The sequence below is a fragment of the Apaloderma vittatum genome, unplaced genomic scaffold (assembly GCF_000703405.1).
Source record: "Apaloderma vittatum isolate BGI_N311 unplaced genomic scaffold, ASM70340v1 scaffold17011, whole genome shotgun sequence".
Taxonomy (NCBI): domain Eukaryota; kingdom Metazoa; phylum Chordata; class Aves; order Trogoniformes; family Trogonidae; genus Apaloderma; species Apaloderma vittatum.
This window is the reverse complement of record NW_009700950.1, coordinates 1-26759: the sequence shown is the minus strand read 5'-3', so window position 1 is coordinate 26759 and position 26759 is coordinate 1. Positions and strand designations below refer to the sequence as shown.

At 39.0% G+C, this 26759-nt stretch overlaps 1 protein-coding gene across 1 annotated transcript in view; it reads right to left on the bottom strand.

The window, feature by feature from the left end:
- The window catches only part of PROM1 (prominin 1), a gene marked incomplete at its 3' end in the record, with an annotated part of 35402 nt that extends 11835 nt beyond the window's left edge, over nt 1-23567 (bottom strand). The window contains exons 1-12 of the mRNA XM_009878969.1: nt 23492-23567; nt 22326-22384; nt 18729-18755; nt 16992-17197; nt 10848-10968; nt 7415-7478; nt 5057-5146; nt 3503-3720; nt 3015-3089; nt 2149-2212; nt 1595-1603; nt 236-395 (exon numbers count right to left, since the gene is read on the bottom strand). Coding sequence (XP_009877271.1) covers nt 236-395; nt 1595-1603; nt 2149-2212; nt 3015-3089; nt 3503-3720; nt 5057-5146; nt 7415-7478; nt 10848-10968; nt 16992-17197; nt 18729-18755; nt 22326-22384; nt 23492-23567 — 1169 coding nt within the window. The remainder of the gene's footprint in view (nt 1-235; nt 396-1594; nt 1604-2148; nt 2213-3014; nt 3090-3502; nt 3721-5056; nt 5147-7414; nt 7479-10847; nt 10969-16991; nt 17198-18728; nt 18756-22325; nt 22385-23491) is intronic.
- Between the last annotated feature and the right edge of the window lie 3192 nt (nt 23568-26759).

Below are 26759 nucleotides of genomic sequence, written 5' to 3'. Positions count from 1 at the left end.
CTAAAAAGACCTGAAAGACTACAGAGTAGAAATTACCTCTTGTTCTGTAGCCGAACAGGATCCAGTTGTTAATTAGCCACAGCTTTGGCTTCTGCCAAAACGCCAGTAACCTCACAGCAGCTTTGTTTCCCTGTGTTTGTCACTAATTGTTTAACTGCCTTTACAGAAAATTAAAATATTACATAGTATTAACAACAGGTAGCACATTCACTCCTGCCTTATTTCACATACATACCTGTAGAAATCATACTGTTCCACTACTGGAAAATAATCTTGAACATATGCTTCACTCTGTGTAAGATAAACCATCAAATCTGCTAAAATCTTCTGAACGGGGAGTGTTTTTGTGAAGTTGGTGATATTCGAACCAATGGATTCCAGCACACTTTTGATATCTAAAAGAATACACCGCACTGTTACAGTTCCATAGAAGATAATAGCATTTTATAAATGTGTAAGTGGAATGTAAATAAGCCATTTGCCACATGTAACAAGCAAGCCATGAAGACAAGCGTGAGGAAGAGATAAGCAGGCAACAAAACACTGAGCTTCAAATTAACAGAATGGCATTTTAAAACACACACTTTATTTTTAGCATCCAGTTTAATAATGAAAGATGTAGATGTCAAGCCAGAGTTCTCTCTTCCCTTTCATTATAATGAATGTGTCACTTTTTATCAAGCCAGCTTAAATCTTGCTTTTCAGGCAATATTGCAAATGGTAACAATGAGCGAGACAATTACCCACTAAGTTTACAAAGGAGATCAAAATCTATTTAAACTCCATCCCTTGGGAATAAAACACTGCGAAATAAATTAGGCTGACTATATTGAGAATCTATACTAGTTATTTTCAATCTTATTAAAAAAAGGTTACTTAAATAAATTCATTCCAATTAGTTAGCACCACTCTTGAGATAATGATCAATTATGCCATTTTTTTCCCTCAAATTATGAACAAATATTCCACCCTATACTTGCAGTTTAGGTATACCTTATTTAGATATACAAAGACATGATTAATTAATTTATTATACATGTTGTCTATTAGTAAAATGCAGTTTCTGTGTATTCTTCCCCTTCTTTCAACTTGGAAAATTCTTTTACATCCTGCTGTTTCAATTGAGATGGCTGTTTGGTAGTAGGCAACATCTTCCTCTTTCTCATACAAGAACTGGACAAGATTTTGGCTGTTTGTTTGGATGTTTACTCTTCTCAATTCAACCAGGAACCAAAACACTTTTATTTTAAAAGTTTAGAAATAAATGCAAGTTTTCTTCTACTGAATCCATTTCTTCTAATTTGCTTTGCAATACAAACTCAGTTTTTATAAAAATAAAAATAAAGCCATTTTTAAGTAGATAAATTAAGATGGCTTGTCTGTCTTTATGCATATTACCAGATACTGAAAATGAGTAAATCTGCACTAGATTGCTCACTAAAAAGCATAACATCAGTTTTAGAAAACTGGCTTGTTTTAGCCGAGTTCACAGAGTAGGTACACTATGCTTGTACACACACCATGTTTCATTTTGCACTGGAGAAAAGAAACGAAACCCCAAAAAACCCCACAACCCAAACCCAAAGAAACTTACAAGGAACAGCTGTTTATATATGCAGAAGAGGTCCACAATGCAAGAACAAAAATTAAAACAGATTAGTATACACACGCTATACTATGTTTTATTCAAATGTCAAGCGCCAGGTAGTGTCAGAGAATAACAGTGTAAAGCCTAAGCAACAAAACAATTAAGGCAGACATTTAAATTATCCTTAAAGCATATTTTTGCCTACCCTTTGCCACCCCCTACCTTTTAATACAGCAGGAGGTTGGCTCAATTCTTTTAATATCACACTCTTAAATATGCCATAGACACATCAGCCAAGGAAAATCAACTTTTCAACCAGATAAAGTGTCAGCGTGCAGCTGGGATCCCAAGATTTCTCATTACTTGAGCAGTAAAAAGCCTAACAAATACAAGTCCTCCAGAGAAAACCATATGGTCTGGTTTTAGAAGTCAAGTTTTGTATTTCCATTTTTAATGAACTTTAGCTCAGAAAATATATGATCAATAACAAAACATACTTCAGTAAGCAATGCAAAAATATCAAATTAAACAACCAAACTGAAAAGACAGTTTGTCCTCACCTGACAAAATGTTCCTGGTTTGATTCACCACTAAGTCTGGAGTATCATTAAATGCTGCATAACCCTAAGAATAAAAGTTGGGAAAATTATAATAAATTTCTCATTGTCTCACAATCTTTTTCCTTTTATACAAGGAATAAAAGTATACACATACTAAAATGTATGTGGCAATACTAAGAAAAATACATTTTTATCATTGCACATTTGAAAAGGTCAGAGCAAAATAAGAAGTCGACTACATTTTAGCTTCAGTTTGCTGTCTAGGGCATCCCTGGAAAAAAAATAATTTGAATTTAAACATACATGCATCAGTCACAACCATCTCAAAGCAAAGCCTGTCATTTCACGAAGTGCCTTCTACTCCTGGCAAACATTTGCAAGTGGCTAGATTTTTAAACTGCTCAAACTAAGCTATTTTTTCCAGGTGAAAATCATGGTGTTTCATGGGCAAACTTGTCAAAACTACTACTACAATAGTTACATCGCACCAAATTTAATATCAAATACACACATGAAGAATTTGAATGGCATATTTCGAAACAGTTGGAATACAACGCAATTAATTAGGAGAGCATACTAGTCAATTCATGGCTTTGCCTTTTTGTTTTTCAAGGATTTTTTTTTTCAACTAGACAATTAGCCATACATTTATGATCTGTAATATCCTGGGGATATAAAGCACTACGTTCATACTCTCAAATAATAAATCTTGGCTAAACAACGGAATAATAAAGAGAGATAACCACCATGAGGCAGGATGAGGCAGGAACAGGAGAATTCTGCTTGAGAAAGCCAAGGGAGAACAAGCGATGCATAAGTATCCCAGTTTATTAATTAACAGTTTACAAGCCTGTCAAGCAGCATACCTTTTGAACCAGACTAGAAAGGTCTATTCTAAGCACGTCGTTGACCTTGGCAAGCTGCGAGCTCACTCCTGGCAACTAAGAAGCAAAAAAACATTCTTGAGTCACATCAAAGTGGTAGTCTTGCTAATTTACTAAATATTTCAGAGGTACGAGAGAGGGTAAAGAAATTAGAAAGGTGATTTGTAGTACAATTTTTCTAGCACACTCCTGACACTTTTGCTCTACAAAAGCAAAGCTTAACCTCAGCATTTTTGGGGAGGACAGATTATTTCACTGCCCAGAGCAGCACCTTAATGTAGCTGCTTGACACACGTTTTATCCTCTTCTACAATGAAGAGGAAAAATCAGTGGAACCACCCAGAATCACAGGCTAAGGGAAGGTCGCTTCTCACAAGTGATAGCACATTCCAAGCCATCAAGCTGCAGAGATACTGCTGGGCTTATTCAAGGCAATCGCACCATAAGAGTCTTGAGAAATATTCTCTTACCCCACTAAAATTGGCATTTATGTTCAGTTGATTTAATGAATTCCTGATGATATTGCAAGTTGAGGCAGCCTGAGCTGCAGTGCAAGCAGAATCACTGAGGGTGTTGCTTAGATGCATTTTAACATCTGTCAAGTTCGCATGAAGCCTTTCCGTTCCCTCCTGCAAAACCTCTACAGACACGCTCACGTTTTCCAGAGCTTCCTTTGTTTCTCTGATGGCTGCAAGGTTGCAAGAGTTTTTTTTAAAAGAAAAAAAATCAGTTAAAAAACAGTCTGTAGATACACATATGAAGAGAAAGTGCACATTTGCAAGTGCTATGATGTTCTTAACAATACTGATTTAAACAACCCCACCTCTCACCCAGAAAAAAACACCTAGCACAGAATACATACTTACTGCACGCAAAAATACATCACTTATGTTTTCCTACAAACAAATTAATGTGCTCAGGCTATTTTTATTGAGGTTCTATCCACTTCTCAGATTACTTTTCTACTCCTTCCCTACCTCTCCTTACCCAGTGGTTCCAGTAAAGAACTTTAACATTTGGTCATCAGAAATTAAAAGAAAACCCATATCCACAAAACAGTATTTTCAGTATTTTGCTAATTATCCAACTCGCAAATTATGTAGCTGCAAGATGAATGGGAAAGAGATCATATTGCACCAGCAAGCATTAGTGAAGGTTCAATGCTGCCTGGCTTTAGATTTCATCCCAATCACACCAAACATTTAAAAAAAAAAAAAAGGATCAACAAAACACTGAACAGGTGTTTAGCAGACAAAAAGCCACACAAATACAACTATAAATACACATTACAAAAATGAAGTGCACTTCACACAACACAAGGTTTTACTGTATTTTTTTTTTACCTTTGATAGCCCTTTCCACTTTGACTTCAAGACAAATAAGAGAAATAAAGCAAAAAAGATGAACGAATGAAAAAGAATTCATGGGTAAATAAATCAAAGTGACTCAAATTCATGGATGCCTTTCCCTTTGCTCTATGAGCTATACCCGATTCCTGAAAAAAAAGCGCCCTAAATAGAAGAAATAATAGAGGAGGATTTTCATTGAAGGGAGACAGAACCAAGGATAAGCAATGCTCAACTCAAAGATACAATAAAGAAACGATGGTTAGCAGACTCACAGTAGTTTTGGCAGTGTGTAGGATGGGGCCATTATATGTTCACCTGTCCAAGACTAACCTGCAAAGGCCTTAGGGGCAGGTCTTAAGGCACAGTTTTCCTAGTCCCTCTTATATTAAATGGAAAGAGACAATCACCTGGAGCATGGAATTCGGATTTCATCTCTCTTCAGTGACTGCTGAAACTAGGTATCAATGATAGCCTATAAATCTTAATTTAGTTTTAAAACTTACTTATAAACTTTGAAATATCTGAAATCCTCAGTTTAAAAATAAACATCAAGGCATGTGGAAAAACAGTTGAATCACAGCACTGCATAAAGCCAGCCCAAGCTGTGCACTAGAAAGATGATGCTTGTCTTAGCACGGCAATGCAACATTAGTACAATAATATGCACATCTTTACCTCCTGCCATTGTCAGAGCTGCATCAAGTGCAGGACGCACTTCTTTTGCCAACTGATCTTGAACTCTGCTTCCAAGCAAAGGACCAACATCTGTAGTACAGAGAGATAATAAAAATCCATTATGCGCCAGTTCAATTCACACTACTTCTTAGCATAGGTGCCATCAGACTCTGACTTATCAAAGTGTACTCATACTATTAAAATTTCTCTAAGGCCTGACAACCAGAATCTAGGGACAGAAGATAACACAGCAACATAGTTCTCCTTTAGCTAACTATACGCTTATAAATGAAAGTAGTACATCAAAATATTGTAAAGAAGATTCACTAGCACTTAACCATACAGGTAAAGACACACCTCAAAAACCTCCCAGAAATATGTATTTTACTGCATCTATTACGTTTTTTGAAAGAGATTTTTTTTCCCCACCATCTATTAAAGAGTTTCAATATCTGGACAGGAATTTTGTGGCATGCTCTTTTCAGTACACTTTATGTTCTCGTAGTGCAAGAGAAACTAGAAAACGGATTCTTTTCCTCTCTCCCATTCCTCACGTATCCAGCATTGTCAAGGTCACCCACACCCCAGACCGGCCGGGCACCTCCATGCAAATCCCTTAAGCGTGTTAATCACATGTGTGCAGTGCCTGCCCCCTCACTCAGCGCGCCCAGCACCACCTTCACGCTGACCCACCGCCCTCCCCACCTCCAAACCCTCCTGCCTCACCGCCCACAAACAGAAATGAACCTTAGTCCAGCAAGAAAACAAACACCGAGCACACTCTGGTGAAGCATCTTAATGTAATGTATCCTTTCGGTAGTCACTAGGTCCCCTGGTTTTCAGATCACTACAAACATTTTCTTTGACATGTTTTTGCTCTTGACAAGATGGGAATACTGCACAGTACAGAACCATCCACTCCTGTCAGCACTGTCATATCTGGCTCGTGACGAGAATTTTTATCAAGCAGAAGCCACTTTGCAGTGTCTCCTTAGGGTGGGCAAACTGAACTCATCTACATCTCTGTCGAGGTTTATGCTACTGTTAATTCCCTCAGAATGAGGTGTCACACATGAAATTCTGGTACTTCAGGAAAACAAAAGCTATCTTTTTTTATTGATGAGCACTCTCACCACAGATCCAGCTAGGTTCCTGTTAAGTAACATAATAAATTGGCATTGAGAACAAATAAATATTTAGTATGAAACTTTGTGTTGGAGTGCCTGGAAAGGTACAAGCTAGTACGTGAAACACAGATGTCAAATTATTATTATTGATTTAAAGATGACATACTTTTTTTTTTTCTTTTCCACTAGAGTGTTCCTGCCCAGAATTAAGTAGTCAGACTACTATTGCTACCACAACTTCATTCCATGTGCTTTAGCAGCCTCATATAGACAAGACACACAGGCTACGCCAATGCGGTTGCATTGAAAACTACCTTTAAAATAAATTTTAAACCCAGACAGAAGCATGGATTCTAGGCTTAAGTCATTTCATGCCTAGTGGCATGTTGCCACAGCTGCTTAGTCTGAATCCAGCAAGAATTCTCTTTAAAACTAGCTTGGGTATTTCTGTATTTCACTTCATCTGAAATGCAGACCAGGACACATTTATCAGCACTTGCTAACAATGCGTCTTGAATTCCAATCTGCATTTAATATGGTTTGTCCTTTCTATTGTTACTCATTTCAGAAAGTGATGCTTTAATTAAAAAAAAAATAAAAATAAAAATCAGTGGTTTGGTTGGTTTTATTTACTTAGAGCTTTAAAAGGTGATGCCTTGTATTGTAACTGTGCTGAAGGGGAAAGTGTGGCAGTTGTATTTCAAATTTTATCTCCTGCTCTTCAACTGCTCATTCTGAAATGGTGAATACATTAAAGCAGCTTTAGAAAGAAGATAAGCTTATACCTCAACTTCTATCTGAGCAGAGGACAATGGTAAAACCACAAAAATAAACAGAGATCTCTCATCCACTGGAACCATCAAAACAGCTAGTAGCTCTGTTTCTTGACATTTAGCTCCACAGTTAAAAATTGAAGAGTAATATTTTTAAAAAGCATTAAGTATTGGTGGTTACTGAAGTATCAAAAGGAAAATAAAATATTAGCCTAACTTATTGTATAAGCAATTTAAAAGATACTTCTATTTCAGGAAATATGCATTATACCAGCTCTGAGACATTTTATGTGAAAAGAATTTCAGGTTTTAGTCTCATTTACCACTGAGAACAGCACTTCTGCTTGAAAGCCACATTCATATAAATAAAATTCCACTTTTTTTTATGAGGTATTCACATCATCTTATTGAAGTCTTTAAATACACATCACTAACCCCATTTAAATCAAAGTACTTACTATTTAGGTCAGAGAGTGCTTTATTCTTAGTTGTATTGTACTGGCTCACTAAGTAGTCAATTTGCTGAAAAGAAAATGATAAAAAAACCCTATTAAAATAATTGCAAATAAGTAATGCTTTTAAATAATGAGTCAAACAATCAAAATATTTGTGCAAACTCCCAAAATCCTGCTCTCTGCAGTATTCAGTTAACTAAGTATTTTAAAGTCTTGCTTGGCAGAGTTGCATGTAATAAAAGATATGTTTAATTGCAAAACCCGTTAGATTGGAACACCTCAGAGGTAAATGCTTCTGTTTAAAAGCGTTGAGTGGCAGGAACTGCAGCCTTACGAAGGCTTGAAGTCTGTTAGGCCAGTAAGGTTTTGCGTGTCTTCATTTCTTATTTGATCTTCTAGCAGCATTGGTTCCTCTTTCACAGAGAGGCACACAGCAAGATGATGGGGTGGTAACTTGGAAATAATTCACCAACCAGAGTGAGCTCCCTCTCGGAGTTTCTCTTGTGGAAAGAAGCTGGCAGCTCTGTCTTAATACAAATGGGTTTCCTTCCCCCCAGGTGGATCTCGCCTAGTCACAATTTCAGCTCTACCAAGACACCGTTAACAATACAAAACAGCAACTCAGGTATCACCACATCCTGAGTTTGGACAAAAGGCTATTAAAGAACCATTCCAAGGGGAAATGTTACTACACTAGTTTTAAAAAGACATTGAATAACATTCATTGATTTCCTCATGTTTGAAATAATGCATTACGAATCCTACCCCAACAAAGTTACAGTAATGTAAAAGTTAACACACTTGACAAACAGGTTTCCAATTTTAAATGTTGACTCGAATGTGTACCAAAGTGTATCTGGCTTGCAGTCTCAAACTTTCCACAAAGAAAAAGGAAGAAAAAAAAATAGACCAAAAAACATCCACAAACCAATCTATCGACCATCCAGGATCGGATTTAATTAAATGACAAAGTACGAGGCAGACCTCCTCTTCCAACAAAAGTAAAAAAAAATTAAAATGAGGGAGTTTCCTACTAAGAAGGCTGTAATTAAATTTGTGTTTGTTTTGTCTTCCTAGGCTAACTTAAGGACTAAAATTTTGCAGGTTTTGTACTGTCTCCAGCAATGCCGCAGACCAAAGGTGATTCTATGTTAGTAGTGTTATCGCTCAGTACTCATAGTCTGCAAATCTTCCATGACATGAACTCTCATGTGACTTCTTTTCGCAAATCCTCTTATATGCTGTATACATCATGTTGATGAGTCAAGGACATCAGTTAAGATTTCAGAGCTTCAGAGCCAATTAGCTGGATTCTACAACCGGTTTCAAGAAGCCAAAGTCCTTTTCCCATCCTCGAGAAATTCTTACAAATGTGTGTATGTATATACACGATACTCATGTCTGACAAAATGACTTAGAAAATATATCTGATGACTGTATCATTAAGTGTCACCAAGTCAAAAGAAGAAAAATTAATAATCCTTCACAGAAACTAAAAAACTACTACCTGAGGAACGTTGTTTGAGGAACTACTTGAGCAACACCTGGCAAAAACACTCAAGTCCTGGCATGTGTTAAATTCAGGTATTTTTATTAACTTTTCAGGTAGTATCTATTCTACAGAAGATCTACAGAACAGATTTCCTACTCCAAAGTTACCTATTGTGAGCACTCAGCGAGCTGTGAGAGGGAGTTTCCAGTTTCTGATGCAACTGGATTACATCTTTCTGTGCCCTGAGCAGCTCCAGACTGACGAAAGGTACTGTTTCCAGCGAGAGGTTGTTGGCATGACCTCTGCTTCCCACCTTATACCTCCCACTCGACTGTCACAACACCATGCACAAATGAATAATTTTATAGGGAACAACTCCAGAAACATTTAGAGGCATGCCCCCAGGTGTCTCCTATTCTTGTACAGTTGTGTCAGCAGAAAAACAGCCCAGAGTTACTGTGACTTGGATGCTACCACACTCAGGGATCCCACATAATTGTGTGAAGTCCGCCTATTTCTAATATATCAGTCATGTGGAAGGTAAAATAGATTAATTCAATTAAATTTAATTAATTAAAATTAATGAAAGCCAAGTTAATAGAAGTGTAGGACATTTTCTCCCTCCTAATCCATAAAGAATTGAAATTTGTACATGGGAAAGTTTACAAGTCTTTCTCAGTAGCACTTCTTTTTTTTCTTTCAATGCAAAAAAGATATGCAGAAGACTGCTTTTAGGACTCTAAGGAAAGTTAGAAAGTAGAAAAGAGAGAACCTTTTCTGTTCAATATGGCATAGTAAGACACTTGTTTAAAGAAAAAAGTCAAAAATATTTCTGGAAAAGAAGTTATCACAGCTCAGTCCCAGAGTACATGAAGTATAAAACACACGGGAACAGGAAAGAGCAACAAGAAATCTGTGTTTTCATGTAATATCTTCTTTTCTATGTATAACTTAAAACCGTATTTTTCCAGATGATTCACCTTCTGCTAGTGTTTAACATTAGCTCAGTAGGAAAAAAACAGCCTGCAAGCATCACTGCAGCATACTCCTGGAGTACAGTTCAAAAGTTGTTCACATGCTGATCCATCAGGCTAACTCCCAAACACGAAGTAACTCCCCAAAATGAGCCAAGAATGTGTGCCTGCAGCCCAGAAAGCCAACCATCTCCTGGGATGCATCAAGAGAAGTGTGACCAGCAGGCTGAGGGAGGTGATTCTGCCCCTCTACTCTGCCCTTGTGAGACCCCACCCGCAATATTGTGTCCAGCTCTGGAGCCCCCAACACAAGACAGACATGGAGCTGTTGGAGCGAGTCCAGAGGAGGGCCACAAAGACGGTCAGAGAGCTGGAGCTCCTCTCCTACGAGGACAGGCTGAGAGAGTTAGGCTTGTTCAGCCTGGAAAAGAGAAGGCTCTGGGGACACCTTATAGCAGCCTTCCAGTACCCGAAGGGGCCCTACAAGAAGGCTCAGGAGGGGCTTTTTACAAGGGCCTGTAGTGACAGGACGAGGGATAATGGAAGAGCGTAGGTTTAGACTAGATATAAGGAAAACGTTCTTTACCCTGAGAGTGGTGAGGCCCCGGAACAGGTTGCCCAGGGAGGTTGTGGATGCTCCATTCCCAGAAGTGTTCAAGGCCAGGTTGGATGGAGCACTGAGCTGCCTGATCTAGTGGGAGATGTCCCTGCCATGGCGGGGCGGTTGGAACTGGATGATCTTTGAGGTCTCTTCCAACCCACATCATTCTATGATTCTATACTCACTGCAGTGTGAAAATTTCTTACCTTGCATCATTTATTCTACTTCGTGACACTGACAAACAAAGAATAAACAAAATACCGCTGGTGTGATTTAAACCAAATAAAAAGAAACAATTCTTTCTGCAGTATTTCTTATTCACACCTCTACCCTCCCATCCCTATTCCCCATAAAGAAAAAATTCTTTACCGCTGGAGTGTCGTTAAGGAAAATTTTCAGATCTTTAAAATTACTGTTAACAAGTTTCTTTGCTCCTCGGACTTGGTTAGTTAAATGCTGGTTGGCAGCATATGCACAGAGCACTCCAACACTACAAAAAATACAGATAATAAATATTTCATTATTACTGTAAATGTCCATTCTGATATAAAACAGAACCAAAAAACTACAGCATAAAAAGTCAACATTACCAAAATAACGGTCTCCATAAATTCACATTCTCTTTTTCTTAATACAAGTTCTCACATGCACCACAAGGCAGAACAGAGGAATTAGCTATAACAGCCAATATTGTACTACTAATTAAAAAAAAAAAAAACCACACAAGGAAAAAGCAACATTAACTCAAAGCCTTCAAAAGTTATTAATGTACACCTACTTATCCATTTGCCTTAATGCTGTCAGCAAATGTGTACTGCCTAGGCAAATTGTAAAAGACTTAGAAACATTAGGCTCCTTTTACAAGTATCATTAAACCTAACACAGCTACAAGCAAACGCTCCTAAGTTAACTGTGAAAAGGAGCATTCCACATTTGAAGATCTCAGCAACATTTATTCCTAATGCTCAATTTTTTTTACTTAATTGCCCAGATCTTTTAGAAGCGCATGAATGGTCCCTACTAATGCTAAAATAATATATAAGCATTTCCTGATACTAAAACAAAAGGTGGAAAGTGAGCTAGATTTCCAGTCAGTCTTGCAGCTGATTATTTTCTGTTTGATCATTCCCTGCTGTAAAATTCTAATTACAGCATGGCAGATCTGCAAAAACAGTAAATAAGAAGGCAATTAGAAGTCCCATGACAGGTTTCAAAAGCTCTCTCAGCACACATGATCCTCAGGCTTTTTGCTTAGTTTAGGTGCAAAATAGACTGAAACAGACTTTTTTTTTTTAAACATCTCACATTCACAAGAGCTAACCTTTCAGATAAGAACCACCGGAGGGGTAAGAGCCTCACAAGCAGGCTGACTACAATCCCACTGGATGGGTTAAGCACCAACTTTCCACAGACTGAACTCATGAAGAGCACAAACCCACTCAGCACAGGCATGACCCATCCCCAAAGGGCAAACACTGCCCACAGGCTGCAGTCTGGTGCGATGCAGGCAGCTCCTGGATGTCTCATTAGTTCAGTCTCTTACTTCTCGTGGTAGAACAGCAGCAGCTCAACACCAGAGAGGCAGGAGTGCCCTGGAAAGGGCTTTATGGACATCCAGAGGACCAATGCTCTCAGGAAAATTTCAGAACAAGATATGAGGAGAGATGGCAAAATTATACGCTATAGATGCTGGTCTATTAGAATCACCTCACTAATATTTTTCTCTATATGCAAAAATATTCAGAACAGCATGACAGAGTTTAACAGAGGTTGCTTCTCTAGCCAAAATTTCTGTGTCTTCAAAACTGGTTATTAACTACCGTTCCCAAAGTCCCTAATGAACAAATGGACACCAACATTTATTTCACTGGTTATTTAACTAACAGCAAACGGCACAGTTTTATTTCCACTATGATCAACACTAACTAGATGCTACTGCCCACAGAATGAAAGCTCAGAGTGTATAAAATGCCAAGAAACTGAGTAATTTTCAACATAAGTAGAAGTAAGCACATTCATTTTGGACACAAGCAATATGTTATTTCTTTTTACTCAACAGTGATAGTAATTGTTCTTAAAACTTTTTTTTTTTTAAAATTGGAAGACAAACTATGACAAGATATCAGGAAAAGCAAACATTTGTATATCACTCTGAGGTTCACAATTTATAACAACATCCTTTTTCTTTGGACAGCCAGGGGTTTTTATGTCCTTTCCATGTTATGCTCACAGAGCAGAAAGGTCAATTGCAAGCTAACAAAACAGTACTTTGTAAGACTTGAACACAATCGTTTTTCTCTTCAATCTCCTAAATGGAAGGAGTGGGAGGAAACAAGATAGCAGAGATGCTTTAAGCAGACAAGGTATTCAGAACAATTATGACTACGTTCTGAATGTAACTAAACAAACACACAACATGAGGGAGGAAGAAAATAAAAATCTATTTATTATGTAATCAAGCCTTGAGTCAACATTCAATAAGCAGCTACATGGAGAAAGTCATAAAGCCAGAATAAAAAGAACATGTTTTCTTCTGTAATAGATCTGAGAACTGTTTAAACAGTCTCTTCGGCAGTCAGATATTCCATGCTCAATTTCTTGTCAGGTTTCAGAGATGACATAAATGTTACCAATCCAGTTGCAGGGGAGACACAAGCTTTTCCTGTAGCTGTGTTGGCAAAAAATTTAAAGTGACAAAATAGAAACCCTGAGCGTATTTACATATTGGAAGAATGTCACCTTCCTTCCTACTAGCTAACGAATTTAAGGAAATAATGAGCTAAGATTTCTGCACCAACTTTTTCACCAACTCTTTCAGAGAATATCAATTCCCAGGTTGTGAACAACATGCATGACCAATCTCACAAAGCCAAGAGGACTTCTATGAAGCCTGCATGAGGTACCTGCCAAGACACCAGCTATCATTCCCCTTTCTTCACATTTGGCAAGATCCACACATAACAACATCCAAGACTTCAATAAAAAAGTTTAAATACAAGCTTTCTTGGAAGGATAGAAACCCGACTTCGTGATTTTTCTATCCAATAACGTTTGTTATTACCAGTATTAAATCTTGTATTGCAGCATATGTTTTCTTAAAAATCAAATCGTCACTTCCTTGCCTTTACGATGTAGAGGAATTAATGAAATGACTTTTTTTTTTTCCCCCCAAGAGACAGCACCTGTTTGCCTAAGTTTGCAGATGACTAGGAAATAAGACGTAATAGCAGATCTCTGTCCCTAAACTCTTTGTTAACCTTTGAAGAAAAGCAGGTAATTGTTTTAATAATAAAGTTGGAATACCAAACCTATTCAGCAGCCTATTTTATAGATTATTTTTACATCCTGTGCTCTTTAGCAATAGAATTCTACTTTGCAGGACAACATTAATGTATAAAAATTATGAATTAAAAAAACACTGCATGTATTTTTGACTCAATCTAACAAAAGAAATATTTCAAGTACAAAATGCATGTACTGAAAAATGGCACAGTTAAGGCCTATTAACTTAGAGATAAACAAATGTGTACACAATCACAAATCTTCTGACTTGTTTCTTATATCTCTCCTTGAAAAAACTATACTTCCTACATAGACTCCACCTTTAGATAACAGATCTAGGTAGAGTGCTTTTTTAATTATTTTTTAAAATAAATTCTTTTATCTTTGTATTTCCTTTACACGTCATTCCAGTAAACTTCGTATTAAAACCTCATCCTAATTACCAGAGCACTGTATCAGTGGAAAAGTAAGAAATAATGTTCCTTGTGTTTAAAATCTACTAGCTAAAATCTTATAAAATCTACATTAACAGCATATATATGTCATTGTGAACTTGCACGCTGACACATAGAAAAGCCCTCCCTGTGTTTCTAGAGCTCTGAAGAGTCGCTGCCTATATACCCAACCTATTGCAAGCTCCACCTTTCATTTTCCCCTACTAACACTCTCCAGTGTGCATTTGACCTTTCTCAGCCAAGGAAAGATAAGTTTGGATCTTCCTTTCCATATGAAAAAGAGAGTTTAATTAAAAAAAGTAAAAAGAACTTATGCTTCCCCCTCTCCAAAGTTCTAACCATTTGACTGAGAAAATCCCCGAACTGCTGGCACTGCAAGAGAGAGGGAGAGGAAGATGCAGCACACACACACAGAGACAGGAGAACTGAAGAAGTTCATCCCCTAGAAATCCTTGTGTGCAGCTGTGTGCATGTACGCTCCACTGGAGGGCCTGTAAATCAAAGCTCCACTGGCAGAGCTGGGGGTTCAGGACTCTGATGGATGCCTCCCTTGCTAAATGCATCTTCTGAAGCGGCATAGCAGTTGGTGAAGGAACGTACGGTGTTCCAGTCACCTGGCAGTGGTTTGGGAGACGTAGGCCCCTCATGCCACATCAACTTTAAACCATACCCAAACAATGAGATGACCCACCTTAGTGATTTCATGTCAATTCTTCGATTTAACCCTGTATTAACAGAGATCATTCAAGTTTCTGTTCCTTTAGCTCTGTCTGCAAGCAGCCATAAGCATTTTACCTGCACATTACTAAACTCTTTTCACTACTGTCACAGCTTACGTATTCAGCTGCAGCACACTCCTTGAGAAGCGTGATTTTAGGTAGATCAACCACAGGTAAATCTTCCACCAAAGCTGAAATTATGTGGTAACTTGGGGGAAAAAGTAGAGAACAAATTCATAAGCAGTCTTAGCCCAAGTACAGTAAAAGAAATGGAGAAACAGATGTAAGTAACTATCAGCTTTCTCCATTTATTTTGAGGGGGGGCAATGGCTATCAACAAGACTGTCCTTTTTTTTTTCAGCATAGCAGTAAGCAAGCTGACAGAGACTTGAACAGATTCAGGCACAACATCTCCTCTTCACTTGTGAGAGAAGATCCAGGAAGGGCACAGAATCCTGGAGGCGTACTGGAGACCTGAGCACTCAGTCAGTCTGGGGTCAGTAATATTAGCCTTGTAAAGTCCTATCTTGCCTTGCACAGCACTCACAGCATTAGAGAGTGAGCCAGGGAGTCCTATGAGATTATCTCCACCTGTGGAAACCTGCAAGCAGAGCTCAGGCAAACCCCCTACTTCAGATAGTCCTGATGTCTTACACAAAAGGGGGGCAGAAAAAAAAAAAAAGGATGAGTTAGAGGCAGTTTCCCTAGTCCTGGAAAGCATGTTACTAAGGATCACTGATCTTCCAGTGACCTGGGAAGAAGCATTTGCCAGTGCCGGCTACGCTTAACACCACAAGAATAGTTGGCAGCAAATGCGCAAGTTAAAGAGACCAAGAAGGGGGACCACTTCTTAATTTCTCTGCTGACAGGCAACATTCCTCAGCCATTATAACCAGAATGCAGCATCCTGCACCACAGCATCCTGCAATGCGGTGTAAAGACAGTCAGCAAGCTCTGTGAGCTACCTTCAGTTTTGGCATGCTGAGAGGTAATTTAAGAACTTACTTTCTTTGAGGCACCACTGTGTTATGAAGAACTTTTCTTCTGCCATCACAGCAGGGAGATGCAGCTATCACCTTACAATACCTTTCTGCTTCCTGGTCTTCAGCATACTTAAGTGTCATGTTTGTTAGTGATGCCTGGGATAAAAGAGCACGTTCCCAGACCTGATATCAGCGTGGCTTACATCTGAGCATACCCAAGGTCTCAATTTGTCATAACAAACAGTAGTAAAAAGAAAACCAAACAAACTAGATTACAGAAAAGTGACAAAGTAAGTCCCACCTGACTGAACAGTGACAAGAGTACAGATTGAAAGACTATTTTTTCACAAAAAATATAATCACAAAATAAAGATAGTAGCCAGGTAAAAATATGAAGCATTTCAAGGAAAATAAAGAGTCTGAAAGAAAACAATGTATTTTGAAAGCATCCACACCGGAAGTCTTTATTGTAGTCCCTCAGCACCTGCTACGCACCCAGCACAGGAGTATGCTCCTAACACCATGAGCATAAAAATGTCTCCCAACTGCAGGATTTAAAAAGTGAGTGCATGCATAGTTCGAACAATTCAGTGCCCAGAAGAAAGCCCATTATTTTGAACTAGCAAGGAAATATGGAAGACAGCATATACTGAAGGAGGTCACACAATTGCTTTTCTCATCTCTATTACGTTATCAAGAACAAAGCTGCATGTTGGACCCTCAAGTTCTCTATGGGATGGTCACTGAACACAGGACACACTACGCTCTGTTCGTAAGTCTAACGCAACATTCTGCAATGTTTTGAGACTGGCAAAAACTTTTGTTTGCCAAATTCAAGCTTTGTTTTTGTGTCACACCTACATTCCTCTCAAGTAAATACACAGTGACCTGTGGATAGCAATGGTAGCAGCGTTTTTACAATGCAGACACGTTTTCTTTAATAAGCAATAATATTACTTAGTCTAATAAAATCATTTCTGCACCTGTAGGCTAACACAGTAACATCATTTGTCATATGACACTGCAAAATCAGCGCTATACCAAGCTTCATATTGTTCTCTTTATTACACTTGCCTTATTATTAAAGAAGCAACAAAAAGAAATGTTGCAAAACAGCTCCTCTGACAGTCAGCATTTTTCTTCTGTCTTTGATGCATTTCCCCACCACAGTTGTCACAGCAACGACACATACAGAAGCAAAGTCCCACAAGAGGCAGTAACAAAATAAATAGCAATCCCAAGGCTGCGGAGACTATAAAACCGATTTCATAGTAGATGGCCTGCAATTCAGACAAAAATAGTGGTAATAGCAGATATCACACAGTAACTGCAATCAACAAAGAGCAAATAATTAAAAATCAAACTACAGACTAAACCATCTACTAAGTTACCAAGGTTACAGACTTGGTTTATTTTGTCAATAATTGACAACTTTTCTAACAAAAATATATTTAACACTGTAGATACAGATAGCTAATAATTATTTAGCTAAAACATTACCCAGCTAAACTACAGGAGGGAGTGCTAAAAGAGAAATACTCTTACAAGAAACAAACGTGAATTGATGAAACTGAAATAGGTTAAAACCAAACACAATTGTTTTCCCAGACCACGAATTTACTGTTTCTCTCATCTGTTTCCAAAACGGCTTCACAAATGCCAACAAGGCTCACTAGATCAACACTTCTTCTGGGAGGGGGCAGGGAGGCTTAGACTGTTCTCCTTCTGAGCCAGTTATGAGTGCAAAGATGTGTATGAACCGCAAAGGGAAGTACTTCACTGGATGACTGATTGCAGCAGCAGAGGTTTCTCCAAACTGCTGAAGTAAAAACTGCCTAGGGGCTGGAAAACACGGAGGAGTGGATTTTAAGCTCTCTCAGGTAAAGACATTTATTCTGCTGCCAAACCGCAAAGCAGCAGCAGCACAACTAAAAGGATGCTTTCAAAAGCTGGAAGGAGTGCACGGGAGCGATGCAATGCAATACCCTAAACTAGCTTTTCTGCTGGAAGCAGTGCGAGTGCCCCAGGACCCACAAGTTGGGCCAGGCAGCCCTGGCACGGCCCCACAGGAGGCAACGTGGCTTCCAGGGGACAAGCTGTGAGCTGGCCCTGCTGTTTGTCCCTCTGCCGCAAACAGCAGTCAGCACACCCAGAACCCGAGCGGGCAGGCGTCTGGGCGCAGAGCGGCCAGCTCGGTGTGGGCATGCCCCAGAGGTCGGTCTTCCCTAATACATCTTTCCCAATTTTAGGAGAACTAGTGCTCACGCTAGTACTTCCGAGTCCTCTTCTGTCGCCCTAATCTGCAGGCACAAGGGCAACCTGGCCGTAAAGGGATGAAACTGAGGCTGTGTGTTGTCCTGCAAAATAAGTTACAATTTCTCGCAAGCTATCAATCATGCTCCAGTTCCAGCTTTGCCCATGCCCTTCCTCACAATCCCTAATTACCAACTGATCCAAATAGAGCAAACCCATCACCATTAGCAGAGTTGCAAATTTCTGACCTAATTACCAATTCTAGGATGAAATCTATTTTTTTATTCATTATTAACCTCTGGTTAAGAGTTGCTATCCCTTCTGAAGAACATAAACTCAATATTTGGAAGAACTTGGCTGGATTTTGCACAAGAATTACCATTTCCCAGTTAGCTGAACACTTCAGAAATTATTTGACAACACAAATTTTAGAATAAGTTAGATGGGAAAACACATTTTAAATAACATTAAAAATAGTTATGTATGTTGTAACAGAAGTAGTGTACACACACACAGTTAGTTTCTTTCCAAAGCTGTGCATCTACCGTAAGACATTACCTGAAGAGTCAGGACAACATTTTCTGGCTGTGGAAGTCAAAACAAACAGGGAATGTGTATAATACACAGGCAGCATGCACAAAAACAAAATCACGTGAATAATGAATAATTAACCACAACCAAAAAAAATTAACAACACAGAAACAATAATAAAAAGCCACTAAAGTCAAATCATACATAGAAGCACCATTAAATAATTATGGAAAACTGTTTACAATAAAACACACAGCAGATAATTTCTGGTTTCCTTAGTAAGTGAAAGGAATCTAGGATTTGTCAAGAAAAAAAAAAAACTTCCATATTAAAACAGGCCTACTATTCCCACACTGAGCATCTGTTTCATATAATTACCAACACATCTTATGGAATAAAAGGGCAGATATTTCATTACTTTGTGGTTAAGCAATTTCTGCACAAATTCCACCTGTCATAATTGACCTATGATATTCCTGACTAACTTTTTCTTTCAATGTTCAATTTATTTCAGCATAAAAATGTGAGTTTTAGTGGAGGTTTTGGGACCTTAACACATTACACACGTTTCACCATTACTTTTATTTAATTAGGTAGTGGTTTATTTTAAATTACTCAAAAGCAAAGAAGAAAAGGCATTCAAGAAAGACTGAAGAAGTCTATTTATCAAAGTTCTTAACTGATTTTTTATCTATAATTTCAGAAAAATACTGGGAACTAATATTCAATGACAGGAATTTCAGAACCCAATTTTCTCCTTTGATTCCACAATGAAAACATAATTTCTTCTATTTTTCATCTCTGTATGACGAGTTCGCAGCTGGTAACACTTTCTCATTTCTCATAAGTGGAAGAGAAAAGGGAAGCAGACAAGCCAAAGACAGCAAGGCCCCTCAACACAAAGTCTGACATGTGAGATTCAGCAATGTTCTCAAGTTTTAGGAAATTTTTTTCAGCCTCACCCCCACCATTATGAAATTTCTACTGTACGACAGGCTTAAGATGTTTAAAATCATGTTAGGAGCTATACTTTTAATGGGAAGAAAACAAATAGTTACCCTGCCTTAAAAATCCAGGACCAGGTGTGATTTTGAACATTTTACGCAAGCCCATCACCCAGCAGAAGTAAAGCCTCGGTGGCAGCAGCGACCGGGCTCTCCTCGAGCAGGAGCAGCAGCTGTGTGCAGCTGTGAGGCTGGCCTGGCATATCCATGTCCCTCACAGGGGACAGGGAGACCTCGACGGTCTGGAACACAGGGACACGCAGCACAAAAGACAGAAGAGCCCTGTGTGTCACTAATCCATTCTTCAGGTAAGTAACAAGATAAATATCAGAATTACATCTCCTGTTCTCACCGCTCTAGGGTTGTTCCCAGAACTTTGTGAACTAGTGAGACCTGGGATGTACAGCATGCTTGGGATTCGAGGATGATGAAGGGACTTGAACATCTCTCCTATGAAGAGAGACTGAGGAACTGGGGCTGTTTAGCCTTGACAGGAGACGGCTGAGAAGGGATCTTATTAATGTACACAAATATCTGAGGAGTGGGCGTCAAGAGAAAGGAGACAATTTCTCCTCAGTGGTGCCCAGCAATAGAACAAAAAATAATGGGTTTAAAGTTTAAAGAACATAGGAAGTTCCACTTCAACACGAGGAGAAACTTCTTTTCTGTGAGGGTGACAGAGCACTGGCACAGGCTGCCCAGAGAGGGTGTGGAGTCTCCTTCTCTGGAGACTTTCAAAACCCACCTGGATGCATTCCCATGTGGCTGCCCTAGGGCATCCTGCTCGGGAAGGGGGGGTTGGACTAGATGATCTCTAGAGCTCCCTTCCAACCCCAGACATTCTATGATTCTCAGAGGTCTTTTCCAGCCTAAAGATTCTGTGATTCTTACATGGTTGTATGCATGGCCCATTTCTGCTCCTTTTTTTCTGTGATGTCACCATCTTTTGCCCAAATAGCAGGGTTTTTTTCCTCCTGGTGTTTCCTCTCAGCATATATCTATAAGGAGTCATCACGCCCCTTATCAATCATTTTGCTAAGCAAACTCTTCCAGTCTCCTCCGAAGACCTGTATGTTTCCCAGATCATTCCAATGCACACTTTCTGAATCCATCCTACTCAAAGTTCATTCTACCTGAATCTGAGTGATCCAAACCAGAGGCAAGTTTTCTAACTACTTACCTGCACCCTTCAGCAGCATTCACACTTCTCCATCCCCACTGGAAATTTCTCTGGAGCACACCTACAGCCACGCTGGCCTCTTCACAGCTACTTCTCACTGACGCTTCTGTCTTATGAGGGACTCTCTACTTGTCTTTACAGATTTTCTTCTTCCAAATTTGTTATAAAGTTTTGCATTGCATTCAGGTCAAAATTAGGACTTATATATGGCCTATATCCATTTTACTTCCTAAGCACACCTAATATTGTATTTGCCCCTTAATAATCACACAGTATTTTAAAGAAGTGTCTCTGCTATGCAGGGTTAGAGCTGTCATTAGTCTCAAATTTCTCATGATTTACATAGTACTTACAAACACTATACTCACAGTCAGATATATACCACCTATGTCGTAACAATTTTGTCTGAAGACTCTCCCAAGCAAGTCCACCCTACGCTCCTCCCTCGGCACGCAGGCACAAATCTGTGCCGCACCACTCTCGCAGCCCGACCAAACAAGCACATGGGATCAGCAGGAGTCGTCTGATGCAGCATAACAACCCCCATGCGCTCGGATGTCACGTGGGGGTATCAAACTACTGGGGTGGTGGGCTTGTGATCAGAAAGACATGGAAGCACAAGGCTTTCCCCCCTCCTCCAATCTCAACATCATTCAGGTCATCCCTATTCGTGGCAACGGCTCAGTGCCTGTAGGGCCAGGCTCATCCTCATCCTCCTGACAGGCACACCGTGCGGCAGGGACTACAAGGAGCGCACACAAAGCAACGTGTCCATTGCATGGTCCTGGTTAAGGTTCCTACTGCAGGGACTCAGTGGCATTGCTTCAAAGTTACTGTCCTTGGAAACACTCTAAAGTTAGATCTGCATTATGTTCCATCTTCTCTAGCTTCCAAGCACCCTATGAATTTCCACTGTTACTGGATAATCACAAACCCAAAGTGAGAATGGGAAATGCTTTTGATGTGATTAGCACACTACGTAAACTAAAACATACTTTATAAGTAGGCTATGGAAACTTCATTTTACAAAGGCACCAGAATCAGCATATAAATTCAGCTTTTTGAGGACAATAGTTGAAGCTAACATGAGAGCCAAGTAGTAATGGATCTCTCTAAGCATTTTAAAATAAAAGCAGCATTTTTCAACACAAAGAGCCTTCGGATCTTTGTGTAGCAGACACCATAATCATATTACAGCTGGAATTTATAACTGAGCCTTAACTATGCATAGCTTCTTACAACAGCTTATGAAATTTTCTTTGTAATATTTTTTGGAACATTTTGGTCCCAAATTTTGTATCAAACCATCATACACATCATTCACAAAATTTCTTTCTTGCATCCTGTCGTTACAGATTTAAAATACTATTGCATATTTTTGCAATAAATTTCAAAGTCACTGTTTTTATTATTTTATGCAGATACACATAGACAATTTACCTTTTGATAATCGCCCTGTGTATTTCCAAACTTCTGCTGTGCTAGTTTTCTGATGAGATCTGAAAATAAGCAAGAACATTCCAGAGTTTTAAACAACATAAATAATAAAAACAGGGGAAAGAGGATGGTATGAATTCTGCTGTTAGGCAGGCAAAATGAAATTAAGACCAGACATCAACAGGATGGGCAAGCACACAAGTGATTCCATAAATCTGTCTAGTAACAAGGTGTTTAATCAACTGTGTGTTTTATGAGCTTATAAGAAAGTAATCACATTATTGATCAATTAATCAGTTCCCATTGAAATACAGTGAAGGTTTTTCCAAGGTCATCCCCTGTACCATGGCATCATTATTAAAAGTTAATCACAAACCTATCAGTTAATTTGACAAAGCTCCGAGTATCAGTTTTGCTTCATGTTTATGACTTGCACATACACACACACACACAGAATTGGATACGTAACTTGAAACCCAAGCATTTTAATGATGACTTATTGACTGAATGGTACAAGGAAAAGGCTCTTATTTTTCCAGTATTATTCCAGTCTTCTTTCTTTCTTTCTTTTCCATTTTTTTGTGAAATTTTTCAGTGAAATATCTTCACGGAGTTCACAGGGGCTGTGAACTCATGCTTCTAATCTTTTACGTGGCTCAGGAAAACAAACCCCTAAGCAAACAGCACCTGTAGTTCTCCCTCCCAAACGCCCTGCAGAGGAAATGGACTGACTGATCTGCAAGTTGAATAGACCCTGAAGCGTTCCTCACAGAACACTATGTCCAAGGAAAGAAAACACACAACAGCAGGGCAACAAGAAAGATTCCCTGCAAGGGACCTACAGCCAGTAAGACTATAGATAATAAAAAAAACCCAAAAACCAAACACCCACAGCAAAATACCCACATGAAACTGGCAACATATCAAAGGAATGTTCAAGCTGCAAATCATCCACAGACAAGCAGTATATTCTAAAACGCAGAAAGAGCGCTAGCAGTACATGATCAAGGACCTTCTAAGGTGAAGCAACCTCATTTTAGAGAGACCACGCATATGCTAAAAGATAAGGCTGAATCCCATGGCATCAGAGGTAAACACAAAACATATGTAAAACAAGCACCCGGGAAGAACAAAAGTTACATCCTTGCAAATCCTTTCAAGCTGCACACCTGGAGAGTCAGGAAACCGCTGAGACACAGAGCACACCCCACTGCAGGGGGAGCACAACCGATCCACATGATCCATCGACCGACCAGGGAGCCCTCCTGCGCGCAGGGACCAGCTGAGCCCTCCCTGTATCAGGACCTGCCCACGGTCTCTGGGAGCTTCAGCAGCAAGAAGGTAACAGCGACAGGCGGCAGAACTGAACCAACTCCAAAAACATAATTCATGCTGGCTGTTAGGCATTTTTTTTTCCTTCTTCAGCAGGGGCAACATTTCTTTCTTCTTGTTCATATCTACATACCTACCAAATACGTAGATTTGAGAAGCACTTGTGCATATAATACAAAATGCAAGGAATTTTCTCTACAGCTACGTGCATTTTAGCAAAGCATGAGAAGAGGGCTAAAATAACCCTCTTGTTTACATACACATTCAACCATTTACCGTTGTGTGACAACACACCAGAGAACAGCCACTGAAGAGAAATTTCTACCGCTTTTTATCAGAACATAATGAGAAGGAAGAAAAAAAGAGCTTCAGTGATCCTCACTTCCAGGCTGCTCCTAACTCAGAGGTTCATCTTGCTTTGGAAAAGGGTTGGATCCAACAACCTCCAGAGATCCCTTCTGATCTAAATCATTTCATAAGCTCTCCTACAATCATGCTGACTTTTTATTATGAATTATTTAATGGAGGAGTGAAAGCACTTCCAGAAAGCATGTAAGAAAGCTAAAATTTATTACTGACAAAGGTTTCCTACTGCTGGGAAACAGTACAAGATAAAATGTTAAAATCATAAGCCTTTCCATTAAATAAAACTAGGAAGGCTTTACCACTTCTTCTAGTTGAGTGCCTGTCCCAGTCATAAACTAAATTGAAAATTAAGCAAAAAAAAAAATTTACACAAAGTTTCACAGACATATATATAAATGTGTGTATGCATATGTAAAACTACTCAAGAGAAACAGAGGGTGGTTGAGGCTGGAATGGTCCCCTCAAGATCGTCCAGTCCACCCCTCAGCTCAGTGCAGTCATCTACCACAGGTCACCCACAGTCCCTCCAGTCAGGGTTTGAGTATGCCCAAGGAGAAAATCCAACACTTAATAAAAACCTCAAACTGCTCTGATTACTTGTGATATGCTTAAATTCCTCAGGATGTTCCTGATTCACAGGTTTTATTTATACTGCTCCTGTAATTCATAGCCTGCCAGTCAAAAAAGACAGAGAGAAATCAACCCGAATGTGTTATGACAAATTGATGCATTTTTAATGTGGTTTTGAAATTTAGAGACTATAAAGCCTGTTCATCAGAAACTAAAACAGCTTTAGGTTTAAAATAAACAAGAAAGCATGAAAATAGGTAGAAAAAGTTCCCACATGGATTGAATACATTAGTGAGAACAATATGGATTTTATACCCAGCACAACAGCCACTATTACACAGCCTATTTTTTCCCCTTAATTTTCCAGAATGTGAGATTTCCCTGCTGAATAAAGACTTACTACTTACATTACTTCGTAATGATTTTTTCAGAGGTAATGCAATGCTTCAGGGTGTTTTTCTCACCAGGCAGCACACAGTGATTGACCAGTCTTTGCCATGAACTTATTGTTTCAATAGCCTTCAGTATCAACTGGATTAGACATATTCCCAGTTAATTCCTTTCAAAAGAAATGTGGAAGTCATATGTATTTCCATGAAAAAAAAAAAAAAAAGTTTTGACTATAACTGAATGCGAGATTACCTGCAGTGAGTACAAACACGCCGTAGGGGGTTTGCAGCATTAAGAATCTCCCTGCTCACTGCAGGGGTGTTGGACTAGATGATCTTTAAAGGTCCCTTCCCATCTGAACTATTCTCCGATTCTGTTAGATTTTACACACCTTGATACCAACCACAGTTACTACTACAGCACTTAACCCTTACACAGGGGAACATCCCATGCCAGGTACTGTGTTTTCACACACGGCTACACTGCTCACCCTAGCACACTGCAGGGACAGCTCAGCTCCCATTTCATGCAGCTTGTGAGTTTGGATCGCTTTTATGAAGCACCTTTTCCCCCCTAGCTAGAGCACCTCTCATCTCTAGCATTCAAATAAGTTTTTACTGAAAACCGAACTACGGTAACTCCACACGATTCTCTTCTGCATTATGGGTAGAGTATCACCTGGAGGTCGATTTCCGATTCAAATAGAAAAGTGCTAGGAAGGTGGGATAAAAAGTGGTGTCCTCTATTTTCAAATTAACGGGATTACTTCTGAAATCTTGGCTTGACCAGCTGCACACATTGTTTCACAGGACCAGTAATCCAAGGCTTTAGCACAGAATACATTTTATCGCTGAGGTTAAAGAGATTTACCTTCTGAGGCTCATTTACACAGCTAATGACATTACTGCTTTGCTCTGACTCCTTCCTGCTCTCATCACACATGCGAAATGCCATCTGCCCTAGTAAATCTAACTAGCCAGATGAACTCTTAATTTACCAATGCAATCTGTGATGAAATATTAAGCACCTCTGAGGAGTCCCGGTTAAGAAAACACCACCATCAACTCCTGCGTTGCACATGTATTGTGTACATACACTCAGTATCTCATTACACAGACAAGAAAATGAGGTTAGCACTAGGTTTCTTTCTTAGAACTGCTCTACAGAAAGGGAGAGCAAAAATAATAAGAGATTTAAAAATAAGCTGTTTCGCTATTAAGAACCAACGTATATTAGTTATAAATTCTTCTGCCAAGAAAGCTTTTCAAAACTAGGTGACAGGAAAACTGCTGGTGTAAAACCTTCGGGAATGTTATGCTTCATCTTCACTCCAATAATTCCACTGTACCCGTCCAGTTACAGTGCAACTCCAGCATTAATAAAATTATGTCAGAAATTAATTTATTATCTTTTTATGCATAATATAACATATTAGGCTTCTATTCCAAAAAGGACTTCAAGCAAACCAGTAAGAACCATGACAGAAGTATTCATGTCACACTGAATGGAAATTCCTCCAAAAAACAGGGGAGAATTACATAGATATTGTAGATGATAAATCTATAACTGCTTTAATGCTATCTCACTGTAATTTATATCATATGTGTGACAGGCACTATAAATGACAGAAGCATCCATGTTGTAACGAAAGGAGATTCTTCAGAACAACAGAGAAGAATTACATAGATAATGTAGATGATAAATCAGTAACTGCTTTAATGCTATCTCATTCTAATTTATATCATAGTATTTCATCCTGCAACACAGTGCTTCATCTGT